Source organism: Manis pentadactyla, chromosome 7, assembly GCF_030020395.1.
Source record: "Manis pentadactyla isolate mManPen7 chromosome 7, mManPen7.hap1, whole genome shotgun sequence".
NCBI lineage: Eukaryota > Metazoa > Chordata > Mammalia > Pholidota > Manidae > Manis > Manis pentadactyla.
The window spans coordinates 57,729,506-57,756,189 of record NC_080025.1 but is presented as its reverse complement, the minus strand read 5'-3'; the positions used below and the strand labels follow the sequence as shown (position 1 = coordinate 57,756,189).

At 43.7% G+C, this 26,684-nt stretch overlaps 1 protein-coding gene across 4 annotated transcripts in view; it reads left to right on the top strand.

Moving 5' to 3' along the window:
* The window catches only part of CDHR3 (cadherin related family member 3), a 76,430-nt gene that overhangs the window by 22,612 nt on the left and 27,134 nt on the right, over positions 1–26,684 (top strand). For all 4 annotated transcript variants that reach the window (XM_057504412.1, XM_036892483.2, XM_036892482.2 and 1 more), the window contains exons 5-8: positions 7,581–7,675; positions 8,449–8,553; positions 17,648–17,796; positions 19,594–19,783. In XM_057504412.1, the coding sequence (XP_057360395.1) occupies positions 7,581–7,675; positions 8,449–8,553; positions 17,648–17,796; positions 19,594–19,783 (539 nt within the window). The remainder of the gene's footprint in view (positions 1–7,580; positions 7,676–8,448; positions 8,554–17,647; positions 17,797–19,593; positions 19,784–26,684) is intronic.

Sequence of the window (26,684 nt, the reverse complement as noted above, 5' to 3'; positions counted from 1 at the left end):
AGCCCAGGTGGGGTGCCAGTGCAGCAGGTGTTGCCCCCGTAAAAGAAAATGTAGTGCCTTCAAGAGAAGTCCGAGAGTAGCTACAGGGGCTTGGAATCTGAAATGGGATGGCTGCAACTGGCTTCTGCAGTGAGTTTAGGAGTTGTCTGGGGAGGGGGTGCTCAAATTGCAGCAGAAAGGGTTAATGAAGCATTTAGCACCTGTGCTGGAGCTAACAGCTGCACCAAAAGTCAACAGCCAGCCTGCAGGAGCAGTGAACACAATCTAGAGGGAACATTTCTCAGACTAGAAAAAGGTAATGACAGCTTAGGAAGCAACATACTATGGCCTTTGTACTTAGGCAGTTTATTCTGGACTCCTGGGGGTACTAAATGACATATTTTGCTCTGTACAGGAGAAAGGAGATGATGGGTTCATTTGCTATTGACCAGACCTGTGCTTCTCAGCCTTAGCTGTGAATTGAAACCACCAGAGGAACTTTAAGACACAGATATCTGGGTTCCACCCCCTAGGAGTCCACTGTGGTTGGCCTGGGATGTGGCACGGGCAGTAGGCTGTTAAAGGGGGGTTATCTCCTGTGCAGCCAGGGTGGAGAAATGTCGCTTTAACACACTGTTTCCCACACTTCCCAGGTCCTCTCTTTGAGTTTAGCATTCTATGTCGGTCTGAGATGGGTCTGGGAAGCTGCATTTGCCAAATACCCTGGATGAACCTTCTGGTCAGAAAAACTGGAAACACTGGTTTTTTAGTGTTTCTCAGAGTATGGGCATGAGAACATACACAGGCTGTGTTAAAATATGCAGATTCCTGGACCCGGCTTCAAAATGTTGAACTGGAACACAACTTCCCAGGTGAGGCTGATGCATTCCTCCCTTCCAGAGCTACTGGACTGGGCAAACAAGCACAGACCTTAATAAACCCCAAAGCATGTGCATGAAGACTCCTCAGCTTGGTCTGCACCTGTCACCTCACCGGGGGCTCCCGCAGTCATTCTGCTGGTGGCAGCAACCAGAGCAGGAATGATGAATTCAAAAATAGCACTCATATGCCTCCAGACACCCTGACTCCTTTCAAAGGGTGAATCCTACCGCCTTTACCCAGCACAATGAAGTAAAAACGTGTCCCAGTGCCTTGCCAATGGGTTTCAGTCCCAGGCAAGTTCGCTATGGATTCAGTGTGACCAAAGAAATTGACAGCAAAACGTTTTTAGGGTGAAAGGGTTATACCTAACTTTATTTCCAGGTGGCAGGTCAGTCACTAAAGTCCCGTTCACTCAGAGCGAGTCTGCATGCAGCAAGCTGGTGTCTGCCTCTGGGTCTCTCTGCCTGCACAGTCATCCCCCACAGCCGTCCTCTGGGCCCCTCTGCCTGCACAGTCGTGCCACACAGCCGTCCTCTGGGCCTCTCTCCTCGGCGCTGCCACCACTCCAGCCTCTGATGTGCTCTCCTGCAGCCTTGCAGCCCTGCCACAGTGTCGTACCCAGAGCACTGGGCGGAGCTCTTTTTATAGAGTCAACAGCCATGTATTCCCCACAGGTGTGCAGTGAGCTAGTCAACCAGGGCCAGGTGAGAATCCTGGCCACAGGAACTCTCATTTTATCCACACCCAGATAATGTAAAATTGGAGCTAACACAGAAACCACTGGTACTTGCTCTCTCCTTTTCTTAAATTTTATTTTGTTATCAGTAATATACAGTTACATGAGCAACATTGTGGTTACTAGATTCCTCCCATTATCAAGTTCCCACCACATATCCCATTACAGTCACTGTCCATCAGTAAGATGCTATAGAGTCACTACTTGTCTTCTCCACCACCCCAGGTTTGGGGTGGAAATTAGGTCAGCAACCCAAAGTCTAGTACCTCACTAGGCTATACTGCCTTCCCCGTGCCCCACCCCCCACTTTATGTGTGCTAATCATAATGCCCCTTAGTCCCCTTATGCCTCCCTTCCCACCCACCCTCCCCGGTCCCTTTCCCTTTGGTAACTGTTAGTCCACTCTTGGGTTCTGTGAGTCTGCTGCTATTTTGTTCCTTCAGTTTTTGCTTTGTTCTTATGCTCCACAGATGAGTGAAATCATTTGGTACTTGTCTTTCTCCATCTGACTTATTTCACTGGCCCTCCCTCCTTTTTAAAGACATTTAAAGAGCATGTGGTTGTACATTGTTTGGACCAGCAAAGGCCCAACAGAGCTGGACTGTGAGCCAGAAATGAATGCTGCAAGTGTGAGTTTAAATGTTCTGGTAGCCCCATTAAAAGAATAAAGGGAACAGGTGAAATTGTTTAATTTAATTTCACTCAAAATATCTGAACAATTATCACTTCAACATGTAACCACATAAAAAGAGTTAATGAAATATTTTACATCCTTTTTTTCATAGTAAGTCTTTGGACTTGTGTATTTTATACTTCCAGCTCCTCTCCTTGCAGACCAGCCACATTGCATACATGCTCAATCGTCACAGGGGCCATGGCTACTGGCTTCTGTGCCTGCAGGCACAGGCTTAGATCCAGCACCAGCCCCTCCCTGGGCACCTTCTGTGTTGCAATGGGGTGCGGGTGGAGCATGTTCAGAGGCGGGCATCAATAACAGGCTTAGAATATAACGGTGCATAGCACAGTCTGTATGTGAATAATTGTATTACTGGCATTTCTTCTCAGCTCCCTCCCTCCCTCCTCCTGCCCTTTCTCCACCTCCTGAAGGAGGCTCTGTGAGACCCACCCCTCCCACCCAACTCCCACAGTCTCTCCACCCCCTCTGCTTGGAAATGGCCACAGTGACTGCCTCGAGCCTCCTTGGAGACTCTAAGGACGTTAATCAGTTTCGCAGCTGGAGGCTAAGTGATCTAGTGCAGCAATTCCCCCTTAAGGGGCTTTGTCTTGGCCTTTCCATTAGGGAAGGACTTTTGCATATAGTAAAATGTGCTTTGTCTTCACCAGGACAGACAAAGGATTAAATTAAAAGAGCAATAACCTTGCTACTGCATCAGGGGAAGTAATTCTTCGCCTCCATCTTGCTCACGGCTCTGAGAAGTGGCATTGAGTTGTGCCTTTGGCTCTTACTGGGAATAAAGTGATCCTTACGTACACATCCTGGCTGGATGGGACTTTTCAGGTCCAGCAGAGCAGCCCCTTATTTCCAGATAAGGGAAGGAACTAACGCCCTTGCCTGGGCTGGGTAACTCCACTGAGAACCGAGCTCTCTTGACCAACTTCTGCTCATCCCCTTTTACCCTGTACTGGCCAAGTCTGTCTTTGGTGCCACCCCTTTCTGAGTGACAGCCCCCCTTCCCGTTCCTCATGTGCCTCCATTTCCAACACACACACACACACACACGCACACACACAACTCATTCAGCGATGCTAACTCGAGTCACCACCAGAAGTGTCTGCAAAATGCATTCTACTCCAGGTTCTTGTTAAACTGCTCCAGAAAGGAACAAAGAGTGGTATTAAACACTTTTCACTCCAAATGCATCACCACTGATGCCTGTTCATATATTGGGAGAAACACTTGTGACTAGATGAGGGTCATCCTCCTTAAGGTCCCTGAAACCTGAATCAAAGAACAGGACCCAGGCTGATTATGGAAGAAGGATGGCAGCGTATGAGAGGATAGGATCCACAGCTTTCTCAGTAACAGATTATGTATCTGTAGCGTTTGCCTTTATAAATGTGGCTCTTCTTAAAGACATTCAATTACTGCCTAGAAGCCACTTAGCTCTCTCATAACAATACAGCACAAGCCAAACCCAGTTAAAGGTTTGCAGTGGGTTTTTATGGCAGTTTTGTTCCTCCTAAACACCTTTTGCTTCCACTCCTCTCCCCCACCTCCCAGCTCTGAGCTGGGATGGGGAAAAGCGAGGAATTGAGGCTTGTATGAAATATTCAGCTTATACTGAAAAATATATTAGGAATGTGAAATCATATTTGTAATATGTCACAACACAGTGGAAAGATGATGCCATGACCTATTGGCCATCTGGTTTGGGGGCATGTTTTCAGGGACTTGTAGGGTCATTGCCCTCCCAGACTTGGGGGGAATAAGGGTCCTTCTTTCCTCTGCACACTCGGCCCCTGCAAGTTGACTGCTGTATTCTTAGAGATGGAGGCTGAATTCTTGTTACCTGATTCTCTCTAAGGCCTGAAAACAACTGATGGCCACAAACCAGCACGGGTTGGATCAGGATTCACCTGTGACTGCAGCTGTGACAGGTGGGGGGTGGGGGGCTCCCGGAGGTGGCTGGCCCTCCCCGGGGAGCCTGCCATTTCAGGAAACTGGGCCAGGTCCCTCTCACCCTCCTTTCTCCCGACACCAGTGGCACAATGCAGGGTGAATGGGCAGGAAGCGTGGGCGCGGTTGTCTTCCACACCAAAGCTTTGTGTCCCTGAGGGAAGCGGAGTGGCCAAGGGGCTGCAAGGAGAGAAACCTGGGGTGGTGGTAAAGGATATTCCCAGTGGGGGAAACTGGAGAGCTTGTCTAACAAGCATTTGTTAACGAATTGATCTGATTACTCAGGACTCTTCTCAGCCAGTACTGGAGCAGAGAGGGACTGCAGTTGCTTTTCATTCTATTTAATTTCTGTTTTCCAAGAATGAATATCAAGGGAGCAGCTTTGATTAAACAAGCCTTTAAAAGGGGGAGAGATTGCCAGGTTTTACAGAAAGCTTTACTGAGTTGCTGGCAAATGGCCACATGACACAATATTTTTAGTCTATGGATATTATCTCCTTGCTAAGTAAGAAAATTCTATTTCCATTAAGGCAAGCTCATAGGTTCAGGGATAAAGGAAATTAGCCTGGTGCTAAAAGAAAAAAAAAAATCAGGATTCCAGGAAATTAGCCTCTTAATAAAAATTAAACAGAAATTCTCCATGCTCCCAGTTCTACAGCTTTCTACTCTTTCTACCTAGTGCTCTGTCTTTTTTCTTTCTTGCTGAGACTGTAGGCAGAATTGGAGATTTCCTACCCAAGTCTAGCATTACCAAATCAAAACAGATTTTTTTAAAGTTTGACAAGATTTTGGTTGTTGTTTTGCCTTTTTAGTTTTGTTTTTAAATTCTTTAAGGTGGGAATACCTCTCAGATGGGAGAGAGGCCAGAAGAAAATATCAATATTTAGTAATTGACAAATATTTTTCAAGCGTCTATTATGTGGTAGGCACTGGGGATATAGCAGTGAAGAAAACGAAGCCCTTTCTCTCATGGATCTTACATTCTAACCAGACAGTAATAGTTGGCATATATTGGGGGCTCTTTACATGATGGGGCATTATTATTATTACATCTTGTTGCTCTCACAGCTGGAAAGCGGTAAAAGTAGGGTTCAGATTCAGCAGTCTGGCTCCAGAGCCACCGAACTTGACCCAAGGGCCCCAGTTGGTGACCCTTATAGCCCATATGCGTCAAGAGTCTGCCTTCTCTGTTCCCATCATGTCCTGTGTTTATCCCTCTCAGAGCATCTCTTTCACATCTTCTCTGTACATTCCCACAGTTGACCTTAGTTTTTGGAGAGCAGGCCATATCCCAAGCCCTTCCACTGTTTGGGACCAGTCAGAACTGGGGACCTATCTCCTAGGGCATTTCAAACCACATGTGGAATGGCATCTGGATTAAAACACATACAGTAAATGTCCCTACCTGCCATTTCATCACATCCAGCTTGGGCCTCTGATCTATGGATATGTGAGGATTCCTTGCAGGAAAGTTTCTGCTCAAAGACACAGAACTGCTCCTGGGCAGGCAGCTGCTGCCCAGGTAGTGAGCTGCAGTGTTGGTGAGGGGCTTGGGATTTAAGCATCATGCCTTTGGGTGCCCAAAAGGCTTAATCAATTTAGGGGGCTGGGAGAAGGGTGCTTCTTAGCATTACCAAAATATTTCCTCTTAAAACGGGTAAGAACCACCTAAGTGACCAGCAAGAAAGACTTAGTGAAATAAACTCTTACAGTGGAATGCCATACCATCATTAACCAAGCAGTCTATGCAGTAAGATTTAAGAATATGGGGAGATACTCAAGCTATAAATGAAAAGAATAAGATATGGTCATTTTGAATAGAACATCATCTCATGTTTTTGGAGGGTGTATGTTCGCATGAAAAGAAAGAAGGCTGTTCAGGAAAATGATGAGATTTTCAGATGACTAATTTTGAGTTTCTTTTTTATGTTTTTCTGTCTGTCCCAATTTTTATGTAAAAAATATGCTCATTACAACTAGAAAAATGTTATTAAATAATAAATAGAAAGTAAACACTTTAAAGAATGGTTTAAAAACCATACATTGGCCCCAAAGGAGACCTTGAATCCATTTTTCTGTGCATTCACTCTTCTATGAGGAGCTCAGCTGTGATCACAACATAGCAAGTGGCTGGGTTGGTAACCTTGGCTGGTGTTTCCTTTGATTCTAGACTTGAGGGGTGTGGCTTTGTTCCAAAACCTTGACTGATCCAGAGATGTAGGGCCTCAAGGATAGACCATGCCCCTCCTAGTAGGAAATATTGCAGCTTCTTACCCTAAAGCCCTTCAGAACAAATGGGCATACACACATAGGCCCCAAGCGTTACTGTGGCCCTTCATGTTTTGCAGTGTGCGTTTGGATTTAATCTCACAACAACACACAGGGACAGTGGGTGGTATCATCTCTAAGTCACAGGTGGGGAACGGACTTGTCCTAGATCCTGTGGTGAGGACCTGAATTTGGATCCAGCTCTTCAGATCCAGGCCTGCCCCCTGCTTCACAGACACCCTCATGGGAGCAAGGAGGCAATCCTGACAGCACCCATGGCTAGTCCAGAGGCTGGACACACTTGGCTGGCCCTCGGTGGGCCATGCCAATAAGTCTGTGGTCCTGGCAAAGCACGTGGTGCTGAGCCACTAAGAAAGCTGGGCTGGGCCCTGGGAGCCAAGGACAGACTCTCAGTACCTGAGACGCAGGAAAATTTAACCAGTGGCCATAAACCTGAGATCAGATTTTCAAACAGCCCTTCTGTATCTCCAAGCCAGCTTCCAACTTGGCCCCTAGGCCTGCTAAATTTCATTCTCTCACACTTGTCCCTTCCCTTTTCTCTTCCATCATTTTCATGAATAATGCTTGTGAACATTTTTGCACCCCACTATGCCAGGAGCTATTTTAAGGGTAGAGACCAGATCGTATTTCCTTTAGTGTTGTCCTATTACCTAATGCATGGTAGCTGTGTTTAAACAGCATTGGTTAGAGCCAAGGCATAGAGTCAAAGCCAGAACTTGTCCTGATAAACAGAGCTGAGGGTACAGTGATGGCATACAGAGCTGGATTCAGAGGCAGGATACCAAATGGGGGCCTTTTGTATGCAGTCCGTAACTGCAGCAGGGGCCAGCACCCAGCTGCTCAGATGTGGCCTATAAGGGTCAGAGGCTCAGACTGACTGATCCAGAAATTTCTTGATTCAGGAACCATTAAGTCTGAGAATTGCCCATTTGGGCCTCATCCTGATGCATCAAGGGCATCCCATGGTTCAAGAACATGAAATGGGAAAAACAAACTTGTCTGCCAGGGGAAGATGCATGAGAGCTTCGGGTTACATTCTTTTTCCTTGCTTTTCAGTATTTCCTGACTAATCCCTCAAAGAACTTTAGAATGTCTGCTAATGGGACCCTCTTCTCTACCACAGAATTTGACTTTGAAGCAGGACACAGCAGGTGGGCATTGCTAATGACCTTGTTTGATGTACAGTTGATCTGAAGGTCAAGGAGCAGGCATAGCACAGCCTGAGGGCAGCTAGGCAGGCCTGGAGCATTTTGCTGTCTTACTGCTAAATTCAGAGGATAGTGGGCCCCTGAAGAGGAATAGGAAATAAGGCAATTATCTGGAAGGCTTCCTTCCGCATCCAAAATCTTCGTTTCCAGAAACAAGAATGAAGGTGGTGAGTGAGCATTCAAAGCCTCTGAAAGATTGCCTCGGATGCCCTCCTGGCTGGGCAGAGGCAGCCATCAGAGCTGTGTGCTAACACGGAAGCAGGTGGAAATGAGCAGGCCTCTACCAGGGCAGCGTGAGGTGAAGCCGGGGTTTGAGGATGAAAACACCCAGGCCTTGGGTTGACCCAGGTTTGGCTCTCAGCTCTGCCCTGGGTGTACAACCAGGGATAGTTATCTATTCTGTGGGTGCCTCAGTTTCCTTTGTGGGCTGTAATACCACGATTCGAGGACACCGTTGAGGAGCAGTGGAGATAGAGTATGAACATGGCAGGTGTGAGCAGCTGCTGGGCGGGATGGTGGCGTGAACAATACCGTAGGGTGAGAAATGAGTAAGCAGATTTTCGAGACAGGAAAGAAGGGGGAATTAGCAGACCTGATGTGCAGTGTGGAGGGCTGGCCGAAAGGGGACAGACTCCCTCCACACCCCACCTTTTGCCAGCCTGTTCTGCAGTGGTGTCGGCAAAGTGATTCCCTCACTTGTGGTGTTGCCCTTGCAGTTATCATCTCATTGCCGAAGTGAGAGACAGCAAAGGGCTCAAAGCCTCCACAGAGCTCCAGGTGCACATTGTGAACATCAATGATGAAACCCCTCGCTTCACCAGGTAGGCCCGAGGGTGTAGCCTGTGGGAGACTGAGCCTCCTCAGACACATTTAATACAGACAGAGGGACAGAAGGATGCCCTTTACCCTGGCCTGGAGGAAAAGAGGAGGCCCGAGGCCTTCAGTGTCCTTTACCTGGGCCTGTGGACTTCCATCTTCCACCTTTGCTCCCCTGCCCTGCACCCCCACATTCACATGCACCCAGATTATGGATGTGGTGGGCTGGGGAGAGGGCCAGACCTATGCCCTTGGTGTGCAGCTTGCTGCTGGGTGCTGTAGAAGGTAGGTATCAGGCAGGTACTTCTCTAACAGAGTGCCCAACTCCCATGACGGCAGACTCCTAGGACACACACCATCAGTCAGGACTCCATAAAGCCCACTCTTAAAATGCCATCCTCTCTGGCTGAGGGGAGGGCTATTTTCATGGTACTTAGGGGCCTGCCCATAGCTGGGTGCTCTAAGTTTCTTCCTGCTGTGGTGGATCCACAGAAGACACCAGGCTGCAGCCAACAGCTCCTGCAGCCCGCAGAGGTGAGGAAGGGAAGGTGACCCCGGGGAGGCAGCCTGTGGGAAGGTGCCCAGCACCAGCCAGGCATAAAGGGAGGTCCAAGCCTGTCACAGATGGGGGCTTAGGAGGGGGAGATGGGATGCTGAAGACCTTGGCAAACAGCCTGGCTTCCTGGTCCCAAGGCATGAGGTGGGCCCGGGAGCCAGCCACAGGAAACTGGCAAAACTACCTGCCTGGGGCTTGACTGCATCAGGGCAGTGACGGCTGTGCATAAATTCAGCTCAGGAGGCTCCACCAACAAAAAGCCACTGAGCCCAGAACTCTGCAGAATACTTGCTAAAGAATTCTGAGATTCGGAGGAATTAAGGCTACCCCAGTCACAGGCTAACCTGCTGTCCTCGGCAAAACCACAGTTCTGAAATTCTGGATATTAACACAGTCTACAGCCCCATAGCTGGGTGCCGGCAGATACTCTCCTGTGTAATGCTTCCCGTCAACGCCTGTGGCCAGGGTAAGCTCAGAAAGATGACATGGTACAAATCTGCTGATGGTTCCTCCAGGAACAGAGTACGGGCAGTTTATAAATAGCTGTGACTGCCCAGCCTCAATTTGGACTCAAGTACTGGCCAACACAGCAATTCGGATTTTTCAGTAACCCCCAGAGAAGGCAATGGCTGTGGGGCGGGAGCACATGTGCTCTGCAGTGCCCTCCCCATACCCACGGCCTGTGAGGTGGGGGCAGGTGAGTGGGGAAAATAAGTTCTCCCAAGGGGCAGAACTTGTAGATCATCTGGTTTGGATTGCATCTTCCAAAGTAAAGCAATTGGCCTCTGCAGAAAGAGAATGTGACCTTGGTTGGTGAGTGGGGCTCCCACAGATCCATCCAGAACCCTGCTTCTCATGTTTGGTTTCAGAAATGAAGGTGTTAGTCTCCATCTCAGTCAGAGAGCATGACCTATGTGACTAACTAATGTTTTTTCTTAATTCAGCTTGGGTTCAGCACTCTATGGACATTGGTAGGCGTGAGTCTTGGAAAGCCTGTTCTCTGCAGGGATCTGGGATAGGATATGGCTGCCCTGACTTGGCCCAGGCCATGCACTCGGTCAGCCTCGAATCTCAGCCGTCCGGTTTGGATAGTTGGCTCAGTTTCAAGCTAGGTGCTGAGTCTGAGGGCTTTCACAGTTCCCTTGAATCATGATCCTTCCTTCCCCACAAATCAGTGCTAGGACTAACCATAAATTACTTAATTTGGGATTAACAAAATTAAATCTTCAAACTGAATTAAGTATACTGAGTTTGAGTGTGAAATAGAAATGTAAAACGTGGAAACAACTCCTTGATAGTTACTATTTGGTCCTACTATTTGCTATTAAGATCCTGCAGTTCATATAACCGAAGCAAGTAGGATTTCCACTGTTGAAAAATCTCTCACCATTTTATCCCTGGGTGGTGATAGACCTCTGAATGCTTTATGAACTCTTACATACACTCTAGGATTCTGCTATTATTAAAGTTGAGCACTTTATTATAAAAGTACACTACTCATATTCACACCCAGCATAGCAAATACAATGCCTTCTATTTTTGCAGAGCATTTCAGTTCAGAATTGAGCAGCTAGATCATCCCTACCCCAACTTCTGCCCATTGTATGTCCATGGCTCCTTTATCATATATTAATTGACCTGGGCTCTTTAGGCTGTTCCCTTGGTCTATGGGTCTGTTCTTGTGCCAGCACCAAATTGTCTTGATTACTGTGGCTTTGTAGTAGAGCTTGAAGTCAGGGAGCATAATCCCCCCAGCTATATTCTTTCTGCTCAGGATCGCTTTGGCAATTCAAGGTCTTTTGTGGTTCTATGTGAATTTTAGACCTATTTGCTTTAGTTCATTGAAGAATGCTGTTGGTATTTTGATAGGGATTGCATTGAATCTGTAGATTGCTTTAAGCAGGATGGCCATTTTGACAGTATTAATTCTTCCTATCCATGAGCACAGGATGTGTTTCCATTTATTGGTATCTTCTTTAATTTCTCTCATGAGTGTCTTGTAGTTTTCAAAGTATAGGTCTTTCACTTCCTTGGTTAGGTTTATTCCTAGGTATTTTATTCTTTCTGATGCAATTGTGAATGGAATTGTTTTCCTGATTTCTCTTTCTGCTAGTTCATCATTAGTGTATAGGAATGCAACAGATTTCTGTGTATTAATTTTGTATCCTGCAACTTTGCTGAATTCAGATATTAGATCTAGTAGTTTTGGAGTGGATTCTTTAAGCTTTAAATATCATGTCATCTGCAAACAGGGACAGTTTAACTTCTTCTTTACCAACCTGGAAGCCTTTTATTTCTTTATGTTGTCTGATTGCCATGGCTAGGACCTCCAGAACTATGTTGAATACAAGTGGAGAGAGTGGGCATACTTGTCTTGTTCCCGATCTTAGGGGAAAAGCTTTCAGCTTCTTGCTATTAAGTATGATGTTGTCTGTGGGTTTGTCATATATGGCCTTTATTATGTTGAGGTACTTGCCCTGTGTACCCACTTTGTTGAGAGTTTTTATCATGAATGTATGTTAAATTTTGTCAAATGCTTTTTCAGCATCTATGGAGATGATCATGTGGCTTTTGTCCTTCTTTTTGTTGATGTGGTGGATGATGTTGATGGATTTTCTAATATTGTACCATCCTTGCATCCTCAGAATAAATCCTACTTGATCATGATGGATGATCTTTTTAATGTAGTTTTGAATTTAGTTTGCTAATATTTTGTTGAGTGTTTTTGCATCTATGTTCATCAGGGATATTGGTCTGTAATTTTCTTTTTTTGTGGTGTCTTTGCCTGGTTTTGTTTTAGAGTGATGCTGGCCTCATAGAATGAGTTTGGTAGTATTCCCTCTTCTTCTACTTTTTGGAAAGCTTTAAGGAGGATGAGTATTAGGTCTTCACTAAATGTTTGATAAAATTCGGTGGTGAAGCCATCTCATCCAGGCATATGTTCTTAGGTAGTTTTTTGATTACCAATTCAATTTCATTGTTGGTAATGGGCCTATTCAGATTTTCTGTTTCTTTCTGGGTTAGCCTTGGAAGGTTGTATTTTTCTAGAAAGTTGTACATTTCTTCTAGGTTATCCAGTTTGTCAGCATGTAATTAATTTTTCATAGTATTCTCTAATAATTCTTTGTGTATTTGTGGTGTCCATAGTGATTTTTCCTTTCTCATTTCTGATTCTGTTTATGTGTGTAGACTTTCTTTTTTTCTTGATAAGTCTGGCTAGGGGTTTATCTATTTTGTTTATTTTCTTCAAGAACCAGCTCCTGCTTTCTTTGATTCTTTTTATTGTTTTATTCTTCTCGATTTTATTTATTTCTGCTCTAATCTTTTTTATGTCCCTCCTTCTACTGATTTTGGGCCTCATTTGTTCTTCTTCTACTAGTTTCGTTAATTGTGAGTTTAGACTGTTCATTTGGGATTGTTCTTCTTTCCTGAGGTAGGCCTGTATTGCAGTACACTTCCCTCCTTGCACAGCCTTTGCTGCAACCCACAGATTTTGCGATGTTGAATTATTGTTGTCATTTGTCTCTCTATATTTTTTGACCTCTGTTTTTATTTGGTCATTGATCCATTGGTTATTTAGGAGCATTTTGTGAAGCCTCAATGAGTTTGTGGGGTTTTTCATTTTCTTTGCCTAATTTATTTCTAGTTTCATACTTTTGTGATCTGAGAAGCTGGTTGGTACAATTTCAATCTTTTTGAATTTATCAAGGCTCTTTTTCTGGCCTAATATATGATCTTTTCTTGAAAATGTTCCATGTGTGCTTGAGAAGAATGTGTATCCTGCTGCTTTTGGGTGTACAGTTCTGTAGATGTCTGTTAGGTCCATCTGTTCTAATGTGTTGTTCAGTACTTCTGTCTTCTTACTTATTTTCTGTCTGGTTTATCTGTCCTTTGGAGTGAGTGGAGTGTTGAAGTCTCCTAGAATAAATGCATTGCATTTAATTTCCCCTTTTAATTCTTTTAGTATTAGTTTCACATACGTAGGTGCTCCTGTGTTGGTTGCATAGATATTTGTAATGGTTATATCTTCTTGTTGGATTGACCACTTTATCATTATGTAATGTCCGTCTTTGTTCCTTGTGATTTTCTTTGTTTTGAAGTCTATTTTGTCTGAGACAAGTACTGCAAATACCTGCTTTTTTCTATTAGTTGAATGAAATATCTTTTCCCATCCCTTCACTATTAGTCTGTTTATGTCTGGGTTTGAAGTGAGTCTCTTGCAGGCAGCATATAGACAGGTCTTGTTTTTTTATCCATTCAGTGACTCTATGTCTTTTGATTGGTGCATTCAGACCATTTACATTTAGAGTGATTATCAGTAGGTATGTACTTATTGCCATTGCAGGCTTTAGATTCGTGGTTACCAAAGGTTCAAGGGTAACTTTCTTACTATCTAAGAGTCTAACTTTAACTCACTTAGTATGCTATTACAAACACAATCTTAGAGTCTAACTTAACTCAGTCAGTATGCTATTACAAACACAATCTAAAGGTTCTTTTTTTTTTCTCCTCCATTCTTTATATATTAGGTATCATATTCTGTTCTCTTTGTCTATTCCTTGATTGACTTTGGGTGTAGTTGATTTAATTTTGCATTTGCTTCATAATTAACTCTTCTACTTTCTTTACTGTGGTTCTGTAACCTCTAGTGACAGCTATTTAGCCTAAGGAACACTTCCATCTATAGCCGTCCCTCAAAATACACTGTAGAGATGGTTTGTGGGAGGTAAATTCTCTCAGCTTTTGCTTATCTGGAAATTGTTTAATCCCTCCTTCAAATTTAAATGATAATCTTTCCAGATAGAGTATTCTTGGTTTGAGGCTCTTCTGCTTCACTGCATTAAATATATCATGCCACTCCCTTCTGGCCTGTAAGGTTTCTGCTGAGAAGTCTGATGAGAGCCTGATGGGTTTTCCTTTGTATGTGATCTTATTTCTCTCTCTGGCTGCTTTTAAAAGTCTGTCCTTATCCTCAATCTTTGCCATTTTAATTATTATATGTCTTGGTGTTGTCTTCCTTGGGTCCCTTGTGTTGGGAGATCTGTGCACCTCCATGGCCAGAGAGTATCTCCTTCCCCAGATTGGGGAATTTTTCAGCAATTACCTCCTCAAAGACACTTTCTATCCCTTTTTCTCTTTCTTCTTCTTCTGGTGCCCTTATAATACAAATATTGTTTTGTTTGCATTGGTCACACAGTCTCTCAATATTCTTTCATTCCTAGAGATCCTTTTCTCTCTCTCTACCTCAGCTTCTTTGTATTCCTCTTCTCTAATTTCTGTTTTATTTATGGTTACTTCCACTGTACCTAATCTGCTTTTAAAACCCTCCATTAAGTTCCTTAACAATTGGATCACCATCCTAAATTCGTTCCTGAGTTCTTGAATATTTTTCTGTACCTCCAGGAGCAAGTTTATTATTTTTATTTTGAAATCTTTTTCAGGAAGATTGATTAGTTCATTCTCACTTGATCCTTTTTCTGGTGTTTGTGGTATTTTATTTTGAACCAGGTTTATACCGTTTCTCATCTTCTCGTGGGTGAGCTGGGATGGGGAAGGGCTTGGATCCTTTGATGTTTCATATTTGTATGTGGCACCCTCTAGTGCCCAGAAACTCTACTTTTTGGAGCTGCTCAGCCCCTGGAGCAATGTTGGGGGTCACAGGGGAGTGGTGTTGGTGCCTGAGGGGAGGAGAGAGCTGTTTCCTGCCTCCTGGATGCTATGCCTGTCTCCTCTGCCTGAACCAGTGGGCCAAACACACAGGTGTAAGCCTCTATTCTTTGCATTTGTAGCTGCTGTAGTTGGGGCTTCCCTCTGACTGGCCTGATGCCAGAGCAGGAGTTGCCAGCTTGTGAGTCTGGGAGGAAGGCACAGCAGGCTGTGTATCATGGTGGGGGGCCTTGGAGCTGCCTAGTTAGCCAGTGGGATGGAGCACCTGAAGCTCCTGAAAGTTCCCAACCTTCTGGGCAGAGTGCACCCAGACAATTTTGTCTACCTGTCCTTTCTCCTGAGCAGTAAGCTCTGTGCAATCCTTGCCCCTTTAGCAGCCCTGTCACTGATAGGAAGTCTCTCAGACTCCCTGCCCAGAGCAGCCGGATGTGGATCCCTGTTTTCCACAAGCAGCTGGAATCTCAGTCTCTCCAGGTGTTCTGCCTGTCTTAGCTTTCCAACCCCACTAATCACAAGAGCACCATGCAACGTAGGTTCTTGCTCCCAGAGCAGATCTCCAGGGCTGGGTGTTCAGCAGTCCCAGGCCTCCACTCCCTCCCCATTCCATTTCCCTTCCTCCCGCAAGTGTGCTGGGGTGGTGGAAGGGCTTGGATCCTGCCAGGTCACAGCTTTGGTAGGTGACCCTGTTCCATGAGGTCTGCTCTTTTCTCCAGGTGTATGCAGTCTGGCGCAGCCCTCTTTCCTGTTGCTTTTTCAGGATTAGTTGTATTAATTATATTTTCATATTATGTGTGATTTTAGGAGGAGGTCTCTGCCTAACCTCTCATGCCACCATCTTTAATTCCTCTCCAGGGTAGTACCTTTATGTTTCATACATATGTGGGTCTTGGATCCTCAGACCAAATAAAGCAAAAATTTGATCTTCTACCAGGCTTGGTATCAGGTCAGCCAAGGAGAGAATGTTGTACCCAAATTGCTGTGTATTTACTGATAGCCTGACCCTTTGCCTACTGGGGACCTGATTTCCTGGGGTGCCCAGTGTGTACCAGATGAGCCTGTGGAAGTGCAACTGCTGTCTGGGGCTGGGTGCTTCTTCCTGGGGGGGCCCTCCTGTGTGCTGCAGGATGTTCAGTCCCATCCCTGGCCACTACTCATGTGATGCCATAGCAGCCCCCTTCCCTAGTTGTGACACAACGGTGGTCTCCAGTGGTCCAGAGCAGACCTGGGATCTAGCATGCCCAGGGAGCCTGTTAGAAATACAGGGGCTTCTCCTGGAGGAGCAGGGGCAAGGCTGTGAGGCATGGGGGTCTTAGTGGGCTCCTTGTCAGAAGTTAAAAGAACCCACGCAAAGTAACTGAAAAATACATATAGCATGTTAGAAACGGGGCCCTCACACAAGGGACACAGGGCTTCATCCAGCCTGGGGACCTGGGGCTGCCTCCCCCACTCCTCTGGCTCCAGTTTTGGACCCAGCCCCCTCTGCCTCCTTGGCCCCACCCTACTTTGTCTATTCCTAGACCCTTCAGTGAGAGGCAGCACAGATTCCCTGAGAAGGGGACATGTCAGTTAGTAAATGGATTAAAGGGCAGTTTCAGTGGGACGCTGTATAGGGACAGGCTCAGAGCAGTGGGGTGGCCTCTCAGCGTGACCAAGATTACTATCCCCTGATGATGGAATGTATCTACAGGATGTCACCTGAAGAATGGGGCAGGGAGACAAGCCCATGACCAAGGGAGGAGGCCCTGGTTGGGGAGGGCCTGGGTGCAGCCTTTCTCTGCCTGCTTCTGACTCTGGCTCGAGGTTTCCTCTCCTCCCCTCTCCTTCCTCTGGTCCTACTTCCCTATAGTGATGAGGAGACAGAACTGCAGAAACATTTTGAGCTCACGAAATGAATGCAATCATTTAGATCTGAGGCATAGTAGTTCCCACTTAAACAAGATCCCACATGGGAAAGTCCAAACTTAGGAAACTGGTAAATTAGAGGTGACTACTGGTCCCACTGAAATGACTTTCCCTTAGCAAAAGTACCCCCTGCAGGGTTATTGTAAGCAGTAAGTCTCCTTTGGTGCATTCAAAATTATTCAGTTTACCCACGTTGTGCAGTTAAACTTGGAACCTATATCTTAGAACGGGCCTTTTTCAAAGGCCACAGAGGTCTGAAGAAGATGTGTCAGTTGGCAGTTCGGGGTTATCTTGTAAGAAGTCATCCTTGGAGGTTAGTGCACTGACCTTGGCTTTTTCTGGGGGGCTCATTTCTCTGTTCAAAGAGCTGACCTCATGATTAATGCAACTCAGAAAGGCATACAAGTTCTGGGTGTAAGTTCTGTCTCCTCAGGCCAGAAACAAAACAAAACAAAGAAAAAACAAGGGTGAAATAAAAAGTGAGCAGAGACACTGGAATAGAGAAGGTTTACATTTATTTAGCTTCTGGTGGAAGCCACAGGATGGGAGTCAGGAATCTGTAGTTCTGGACAGTGTGTCCAGATGAATTATTTAAATAATTCAGGGAGCTTTTGCACAAGAACTAGGAGAAGGAGAGAAGATGGCTGACAGGCCAACTGTCCTTATTTTAAAAGATGTTAATGCTGAGACTGATCTGAAATGGCACCAGACGTGTGTGGAGTCAGAGACCGTGGCCGATGTAAACCGCTGCAGTAACAGCATGGCACTTCCTCTGTAGCCACAGGGATATGATCTTTGGAAATAACAAATGCCAGTCTCCCCTCCTTTCAGCTGCCAAGTTCGCCCTCTGAGCATGCTAATGCAATGTCAAGAGCTCAGCACTATATTTAGTACTAACCAAAATACCCAACCCCCCGAACTCCAACCCCTCATGCCCCTGAAAATCAGCTATGTCTGCTGTATTTCTGTTCCAGCCCAACTCGAGCGTACAAGATTCCTGAGGAGCTGAGGCCAGGAACCATCGTGGCCAATATCACAGCTGAGGACCCTGATGATAGAGGTTTTACCAGCTTCCTCCTCTACAGCATCACTACTGTCAACAGCTATTTCATGATCAATCAGTGTAAGTCACACACACACACGCACACACACACACTATGTGCATCATTTAGTTCAGCCATTTGGATTGCTTTACAAATATTTCATCTGTCTCCTGGCCTGGGGCATACCTTTTTGCCTAGAGCATAGAAAGTTACCATGGTAATAGGTGCATTAAAAGCAGCTGGCATAGGGGTCGGGGGAAACTGAACAGGGCCCTATGTCAACAGCTGTATCATTTCTTCACCTTTGAGGCAGGGGATAGCTCAGGATGTGTGGGGTTCCCTATCCTGAGGGTACCCCAAAGTCTTTTGAAGAGGGATACCAGCACTGTCCAAAATAGTGTGGGAGGCCACATATGTAACTTTAAAGTTTTGAGTGGCCACATTTTTTAAAAGTATAAAGAAATAGGTGAAATAGATTTTAGTAAGGCATTTCATTTAAACCAGCATACCCCAAATATTAACGTTTTCACATGTAATCACTATTTTTATTGCATTAAGTCTTGGAAGTTTGCTGTGTATTTAATACTCTCCACAGGTCTCAGTTTAGACTAGCCACATTTCAAATGCTAAATAGCCACATTGCTAGAGGTTACTGGACTGGACTGCACCAATCTAGATGAATCTGCTGGTTTGATGGGAATTATTTTTCCCATCTACATATCTTGCTACAGAGAAGAGGAGTTTCCGCCTCCTGTGACAGCCGTATTACTGGGGCTTAGTACCTACCAGGCACTATGATGAGTGATCCACACACATTCCATCTTAAGTACTCAGCACAGCAGCCCAGTGAGCTGTCATAATCCACATTTTACAGATGAGGAAACTGAGGCTTAGAGAGAGACTCAGACAGGTCAAGCATCTTGTCCAAGGTCTCAGCTTGTAGGCATGAAGCAGATACAAACCAAAGCCACCAGCCCCAGAGGCTGTCCTCTTCACCACCCGTGGATGTCACCCCTAAGTCTCCATCTCATCAACAGAAAGAACATCACTTTATAGAATGATTTTGGGGAGGCCAGCATTGCACCAGCCTAGAAAGACTATGTGCTATTTGCCTCGTAGGCGTTAGGATGAAAAATATCCACTCTCAGGAAAGGCAATAACTATGTTCTATGTCTGAAAACTTCCTAGTGTCCTGTCATCAAGGACCTCAGTTTGCTGATAGTGCATAGATGGACACCCATAGTTCGGAACTCTGTTCACTCTGGTATTGCAAATTCAGCTTTTAACAAATAAAATGATTTTGGTTGTTTTTTTTTTTTGAGCATATTTACTAAGACTCTGGTTGTAAGTAACAGAAACTAAGGCAAATCAAACCAACAAAAGAAAAAAGGAGGTAGGGACACCTATCAACAGGTTACTGGGTATCTCGTGAGAAAGAGTGAAATAGTCAGGGCACAGGAAGGGCAGGAGCCAGCACCACTCCAACCACCACGGCATCTGGAGTCCTGGCCTCTTAGCTGTGGCTCCACTATTAACCTGACTTGTGTCTCTCAGTTACAAGTTGTATAGGAAGGGAACCCAGTGTGTCAGGCTGGAGTCAGCTGTCTACCAGTCCAGTCCACCATGGGCAGGGACTGCTGCTGGGGCCCAACCCTGAATTTAGAGGAGCAAATTCCAAAAGGGTCAGGCGAGACACTCCAGGCAATGTCCAATGCAGGGACTCAGATGCATTTTTAAAATGTGTTTGTGTAGAGGCTCTTCTCTGGGTAAGCCAGTCTTCACACCAGGATGCACCTTTCAAATTCACTCTAAGTCTCCATCCGCCTTTACTCTTCGCTGCTCTTCAGAGAGTCATGTTCCAACCTTTGCCTTCTTAGTGACTGGTACCATCCAAGTGGCACACAGGCTGGACCGAGATGCAGGTGAATTAAGACAAAACCCCACCGTTTCTCTGGAAGTCCTGGTGAAGGATAGACCCTTTGGGGGTCAGGAGACTCGCGTGCAGATAACCTTCATTGTGGAAGACATTAATGACAATCCTGCCACCTGCTCCACGTTCACCTTCAGGTATTCACATTAGGATGCACACTTCGCCCCTGTGGTGGTCCCCCACCCTTTGGCTTCTCTGGGTTATTCTCAGGAGGAACTGAAGACTTGCAGGCACTTGGGACATGGCTCAATAAAATAAGTGGGTTTGAAGTGTCCAGTGTAGCTGATAGGTTTGGCTTTCATCATCCTTTTCTCTCCCCTCTCATTTTCTTTCCTCATTGTTGTCTCCCTTCTCCACTTTCTTACTCTGTTAAAAAATATTTTTATTTTGCTCTCTTCTGTAATGTACTCATCTCCGTTGGTGAAAAGTACCATGGGGACTTGTTAGATCCTCTCTGGACTGTACCTTTTCTTTATTTATTGCCACTGGTGGCAAGACGGCGCTGTTGGTTAGCAGCTCTAATAGATACGTGAGACTTCGGATTAGTAACTAGGAGCTCCCGGAGAAACACACCACCAGTAATACGAATAAATCAAACCAAGTGTTTACTTAAAACAAAGCATCTAATTCACTTTACACAATTTAATTGCATGTGAACAAAAGACAACATTAAAGGGAAAAAAATGCAGATACAAGTGGGAAACAAGTTATTTTGCATATTTTGACCTGTTCTTTGTCCCCCAATCTAGACAGTTATTTTTAAATAAAGTCCCTTGTGATTCTGGGTTAGTAAGCCTTTTTTTTTTTTTTTTTAATAATTATTTTTTATTGAAGGGTAGTTGACACACAGTATTACATTACATGAGTTTCAAGTGTACAACACAGTGGTAGAACATTTATATACATAATTCTAGGTTCCAGCTATCACCCTACCAGGCTGTTACAATATCTTGACTATATTACTTATGCTATACCTTACATCCCGGTTACTAATTTCTTTTACCATTGGAAGTCTGTCCTTTTTTTTTTTTTTTTTTTTTTTGTGAGGGCATCTCTCATATTTATTGATCAAATGGTTGTTAACGACAATAAAATTCTGTATAGGGGAGTCAATGCTCAATGCACAATCATTATTCCACCCCAAGCCTAATTTTTGTCAGTCTCCAATCTTCTGAGGCATAACAAACAAGTTTTTACATGTAGAACAAATTCTTACATAATGAATAAGTTACATAGTGAACAGTACAAGGGCAGTCATCACAGAAACTTTCGGTTTTGCTCATGCATTATGAACTATAAACAGTCAGTTCAAATATGAATACTCATTTGGTTTTTATACTTGATTTATATGTGGATACCACATTTCTCTCTTTATTATTATTATTTTTAATAAAATGCTGAAGTGGTAGGAAGATACAAGATAAAGGTAGAAAACATAGTTTAGTGTTGTAAGAGAGCACATGTAGATGATCAGGTGTGTGCCTGTAGACTATGTGTTAATCCAAGCTAGACCAGGGCAATAAAACATCCACGTATGCAGAAGATTTCTCTCAGAACGGGGGGGTGAGGTTCTTAGCCTCACCTCTGTTGATCCACAATTTCTCACCTGATGGCCCCCCTGCGACTGTGCCTGTCTTAGGTTGTTCCTCCCTTGAGGAATCTTACCCGTCTCTGGCTAACCAGTCATCTTCCGGGGCCATACAGGGAAATGTGAAGTTGGTAAGTGAGAGAGAAGCCTTATTGTTTGAAAAGGTTAGCTTTTTACTTCTTTGCATATTAATGCCCTGTGGCTTCTATGCCCAGCATTTGTCTTGAGGTATCTTTACCACTTGGAAGAATTATGATACTCGGTAAATTTGATATGAGGCACGAATTCTATTTAAGGGTTGTAATTAGGAAGGAAGAAGAAAAGCTATAGAAGTAGCAGGCGGAAGAAAACATGGGAAGATTGATTATTTCTTTGATATATCTTCTTGTAGAGTAACTTCAGCATGGATAGGTTTTAAGCTACTACTTAAATTGCACACACACATTAACATAATAGGAGTATAGTTACATAACCAAAGCATATCTGTAATTACCAGCCATCTGCAGTGAAACCAAGAAAACCAGTTAGGCACCTTAGGCATTTGTGAAAACTTATCTATGATATGGTGGATATTGTCCAAATGAACTTGAACAGTCTGAGAGAAATCAGACAAATTAAAACAACCCATTCCTGGGGACTGTTCACATGCCATATGTTCTTTTAACAATAAATAGTTTGTAGTTGTAAGACTTTGGAGCGCTACAATTTGCACTTCTCCAAATTCTTGGTTGAGTTCCAACAGTATAGATTCAGTCCAATTTTGTTGTTTTACTGTATGCACAGGCCAGCTTAGATATCTCCTTCCTCATTCCCATGGCAGGTCCAGGAACTGGTGGGATGAGTGCATCTACAGCTGTAGCAGTGCGTGGATCTTTGTTGGGGTTTCTTGATGATCATCTTCTGGCATGAGTCTTCCAGAGGGTGCAGATGTTGGAAGTTCTTTTTCATATCGTATCTTAGTTCATTTTCGGGGTAGCCCAATTAGGCTTTGATCCTCTGTATAAACACAAACAGACCCTTTGCCTACACTTTTATATGCCCTTTATACCCTTGTGTAGAACTCGTTGGAGGTTACCACACAGGAACTGCCCTTTTTTTTTTTTTTTTTTTTTGCTATCACTAATCTACACTTACATGACGAATATTATGTTTACTAGGCTCTCCCCTATACCAGGTCTCCCCTATAAACCCCTTTACAGTCACTGTCCATCAGCATAGCAAAATGTTGTAGAATCACTACTTGCCTTCTCTGTGTTGTACAGCCCTCCCTTTTCTCCTACCCCCCCATGCATGTTAATCTTAATACCCCCCTACTTCTCCCCCCCTTATCCCTCCCTACCCACCCATCCTCCCCAGTCCCTTTCCCTTTGGTACCTGTTAGTCCATTCTTGAGTTCTGTGATTCTGCTGCTGTTTTGTTCCTTCAGTTTTTCCTTTGTTCTTATATTCCACAGATAAGTGAAATCATTTGGTATTTCTCTTTCTCCGCTTGGCTTGTTTCACTGAGCATAATACCCTCCAGCTCCATCCATGTTGCTGCAAATGATTGGATTTGCCCTTTTCTTATAGCTGAGTAGTATTCCATTGTGTATATGTACCACATCTTCTTTATCCATTCATCTATTGATGGACATTTAGGTTGCTTCCAATTCTTGGCTATTGTAAATAGTGCTGCAATAAACATAGGGGTGCATCTGTCTTTCTCAAACTTGATTGCTGCATTCTTAGGGTAAATTCCTAGGAGTGCAATTCCTGGGTCAAATGGTAAGTCTGTTTTGAGCATTTTGATGTACCTCCATACTGCTTTCCACAATGGTTGAACTAACTTACATTCCCACCAACAGTGTAGGAGGGTTCCCCTTTCTCCACAGCCTCGCCAACATTTGTTGTTGTTTGTCTTTTGGATGGCAGCCATCCTTACTGGTGTGAGGTGATACCTCATTGTAGTTTTAATTTGCATTTCTCTGATGATTAGCGATGTGGAGCATCTTTTCATGTGTCTGTTGGCCCTCTGTATTTCTTTTTTGGAGAACTGTCTGTTCAGTTCCTCTGCCCATTTTTTAATTGGGTTATTTGTTTTTTGTTTGTTGAGGCGTGAGAGCTCCTTATATATTCTGGACGTCAAGCCTTTATCGGATGTGTCATTTTCAAATATATTCTCCCATACTGTAGGGATCCTTCTTGTTCTATTGATGGTGTCTTTTGCTGTACAGAAGCTTTTCAGCTTAATATAGTCCCACTTACTCATTTTTGCTGTTGTTTTCCTTGCCCGGGGAGATATGTTCAAGAAGAGGTCACTCATGTTTATGTCTAAGAGGTTTTTGCCTATGTTTTCTTCCAAGAGTTTAATGGTTTCATGGCTTACATTCAGGTCTTTGATCCATTTTGAGTTTACTTTTGTATATGGGGTTAGACAATGGTCCAGTTTCATTCTCCTACATGTAGCTGTCCAGTTTTGCCAGCACCACCTGTTGAAGAGACTGTCATTTCGCCATTGTATGCCCATGGCTCCTTTATCAAATATTAATTGACCATATATGTCTGGGTTAATGTCTGGATTCTCTAATCTGTTCCATTGGTCTGTGGCTCTGCTCTTGTGCCAGTACCAAATTGTCTTGATTACTATGGCTTTATAGTAGAGCTTGAAGTTGGGGAGTGAGATCCCCCCTACTTTATTCTTCTTTCTCAGGATTGCTTTGGCTATTCGGGGTCTTTGGTGTTTCCATATGAATTTTTGAATTATTTGTTCCAGTTCATTGAAGAATGTTGCTGGTAGTTTCATAGGGATTGCATCAAATCTGTATATTGCTTTGGGCAGGATGGCCATTTTAACGATATTAATTCTTCCTAGCCACGAGCATGGGATGAGTTTCCATCTGTTAGTGTCCCCTTTAATTTCTCTTAAGAGTGACTTGTAGTTTTCAGAGTATAAGTCTTTCACTTCTTTGGTTAGGTTTATTCCTAGGTATTTTATTTTTTTTGATGCAATTGTGAATGGAGTTGTTTTCCTGATTTCTCTCTCTGTTGGTTCATTGTTAGTATATAGGAAAGCCACAGATTTCTGTGTGTTGATTTTGTATCCTGCAACTTTGCTGTATTCCGATATCAGTTCTAGTAGTTTTGGGGTGGAGTCTTTAGGGTTTTTTATGTACAGTATCATGTCATCTGCAAATAGTGACAGTTTAACTTCTTCTTTACCAATCTGGATTCCTTGTATTTCTTTATTTTGTCTGATTGCTGTGGCTAGGACCTCCAGTACTATGTTAAATAACAGTGGAGAGAGTGGGCATCCCTGTCTAGTTCCCGATCTCAGAGGAAATGCTTTCAGCTTCTCGCTGTTCAATATAATGTTGGCTGTGGGTTTATCATAGATGGCCTTTATTATGTTGAGGTACTTGCCCTCTATTCCCATTTTGCTGAGAGTTTTTAACATGAATGGATGTTGAACTTTGTCAAATGCTTTTTCAGCATCTATGGAGATGATCATGTGGTTTTTGTCTTTCTTTTTGTTGATGTGGTGGATGATGTTGATGGACTTTCGAATGTTGTACCATCCTTGCATCCCTGGAATGAATCCCACTTGGTCATGGTGTATGATCCTTTTGATGTATTTTTGAATTCTGTTTGCTAATATTTTGTTGAGTATTTTTGCATCTACGTTCATCAGGGATATTGGTCTGTAGTTTTCTTTTTTGGTGGGGTCTTTGCCTGGTTTTGGTATTAGGCTGATGTTAGCTTCATAGAATGAGTTTGGGAGTATCCCCTCCTCCTCTATTTTTTGGAAAACTTTAAGGAGAATGGGTATTATGTCTTCCCTGTATGTCTGATAAAATTCCGAGGTAAATCCATCTGGCCCGGGGGTTTTGTTCTTTGGTAGTTTTTTGATTACCTCTTCAATTTCGTTGCTGGTAATTGGTCTGTTTAGATTTTCTGTTTCTTCCTGGGTCAATCTTGGAAGGTTATATTTTTCTAGGAAGTTGTCCATTTCTCCTAGGTTTCCCAGCTTGTTAGCATATAGGTTTTCATAGTATTCTCCAATAATTCTTTGCATTTCCGTGGGGTCCGTCGTGATTTTTCCTTTCTCGTTTCTGATACTGTTGATTTGTGTTGACTCTCTTTTCTTCTTAATAAGTCTGGCTAGAGGCTTATCTATTTTGTTTATTTTCTCGAAGAACCAGCTCTTGGTTTCATTGATTTTTGCTATTGTTTTATTCTTCTCAATTTTATTTATTTCTTCTCTGATCTTTATTATGTCCCTCCTTCTGCTGACCTTAGGCCTCATCTGTTCTTCTTTTTCCAATTTCGATAATTGTGACATTAGACCATTCATTTGGGATTGCTCTTCCTTTTTTAAATATGCTTGGATTGCTATATACTTTCCTCTTAAGACTGCTTTTGCTGTGTCCCACAGAAGTTGGGGCTTAGTGTTGTTGTTGTCATTTGTTTCCATATATTGCTGGATCTCCATTTTGATTTGGTCATTGATCCATTGATTATTTAGGAGCGTGTTGTTAAGCCTCCATGTGTTCGTGAGCCTCTTTGCTTTCTTTGTACAGTTTATTTCTAGTTTTATGCCTTTGTGGTCTGAAAAGTTGGTTGGTAGGATTTCAATCTTTTGGAATTTTCTGAGGCTCTTTTTGTGGCCTAGTATGTGGTCTATTCTGGAGAATGTTCCATGTGCACTTGAGAAGAATGTATATCCCGCTGCTTTTGGATGTAGAGTTCTATAGATGTCTATTAGGTCCATCTGCTCTACTGTGTTGTTCAGTGCTTCCGTGTCCTTACTTATTTTCTGCCCGGTGGATCTATCCTTTGGGGTGAGTGGTGTGTTGAAGTCTCCTAGAATGAATGCATTGCAGTCTATATCCCCCTTTAGTTCTGTTAGTATTTGTTTCACATATGCTGGTGCTCTTGTGTTGGGTGCATATATATTTAGAATGGTTATATCCTCTTGTTGGACTGAGCCCTTTATCATTATGTAGTGTCCTTCTTTATCTCTTGTTACTTTCTTTGTTTTGAAGTCTATTTTGTCTGATATTAGTACTGCAACCCCTGCTTTCTTCTCACTGTTGTTTGCTTGAAATATGTTTTTCCATCCCTTGACTTTTAGTCTGTACATGTCTTTGGGTTTGAGGTGAGTTTCTTGTAAGCAGCATATAGATGGGTCTTGCTTTTTTATCCATTCTGTTACTCTGTGTCTTTTGATTGGTGCATTCAACCCATTAACATTTAGGGTGACTATTGAAAGATATGTACTTATTGCCATTGCAGGCTTTAAATTCGTGGTTACCAAAGGTTCAAGGTTAGCCTCTTTAGTATCTTACTGCCTAACTTAGCTCGCTTATTGAGCTGTTATATACACTGTCTGGAGATTCTTTTCTTCTCTCCCTTCTTGTTCCTCCTCCTCGATTCTTCATATGTTGGGTGTTTTGTGCTGTGCTCTTTCTAGGA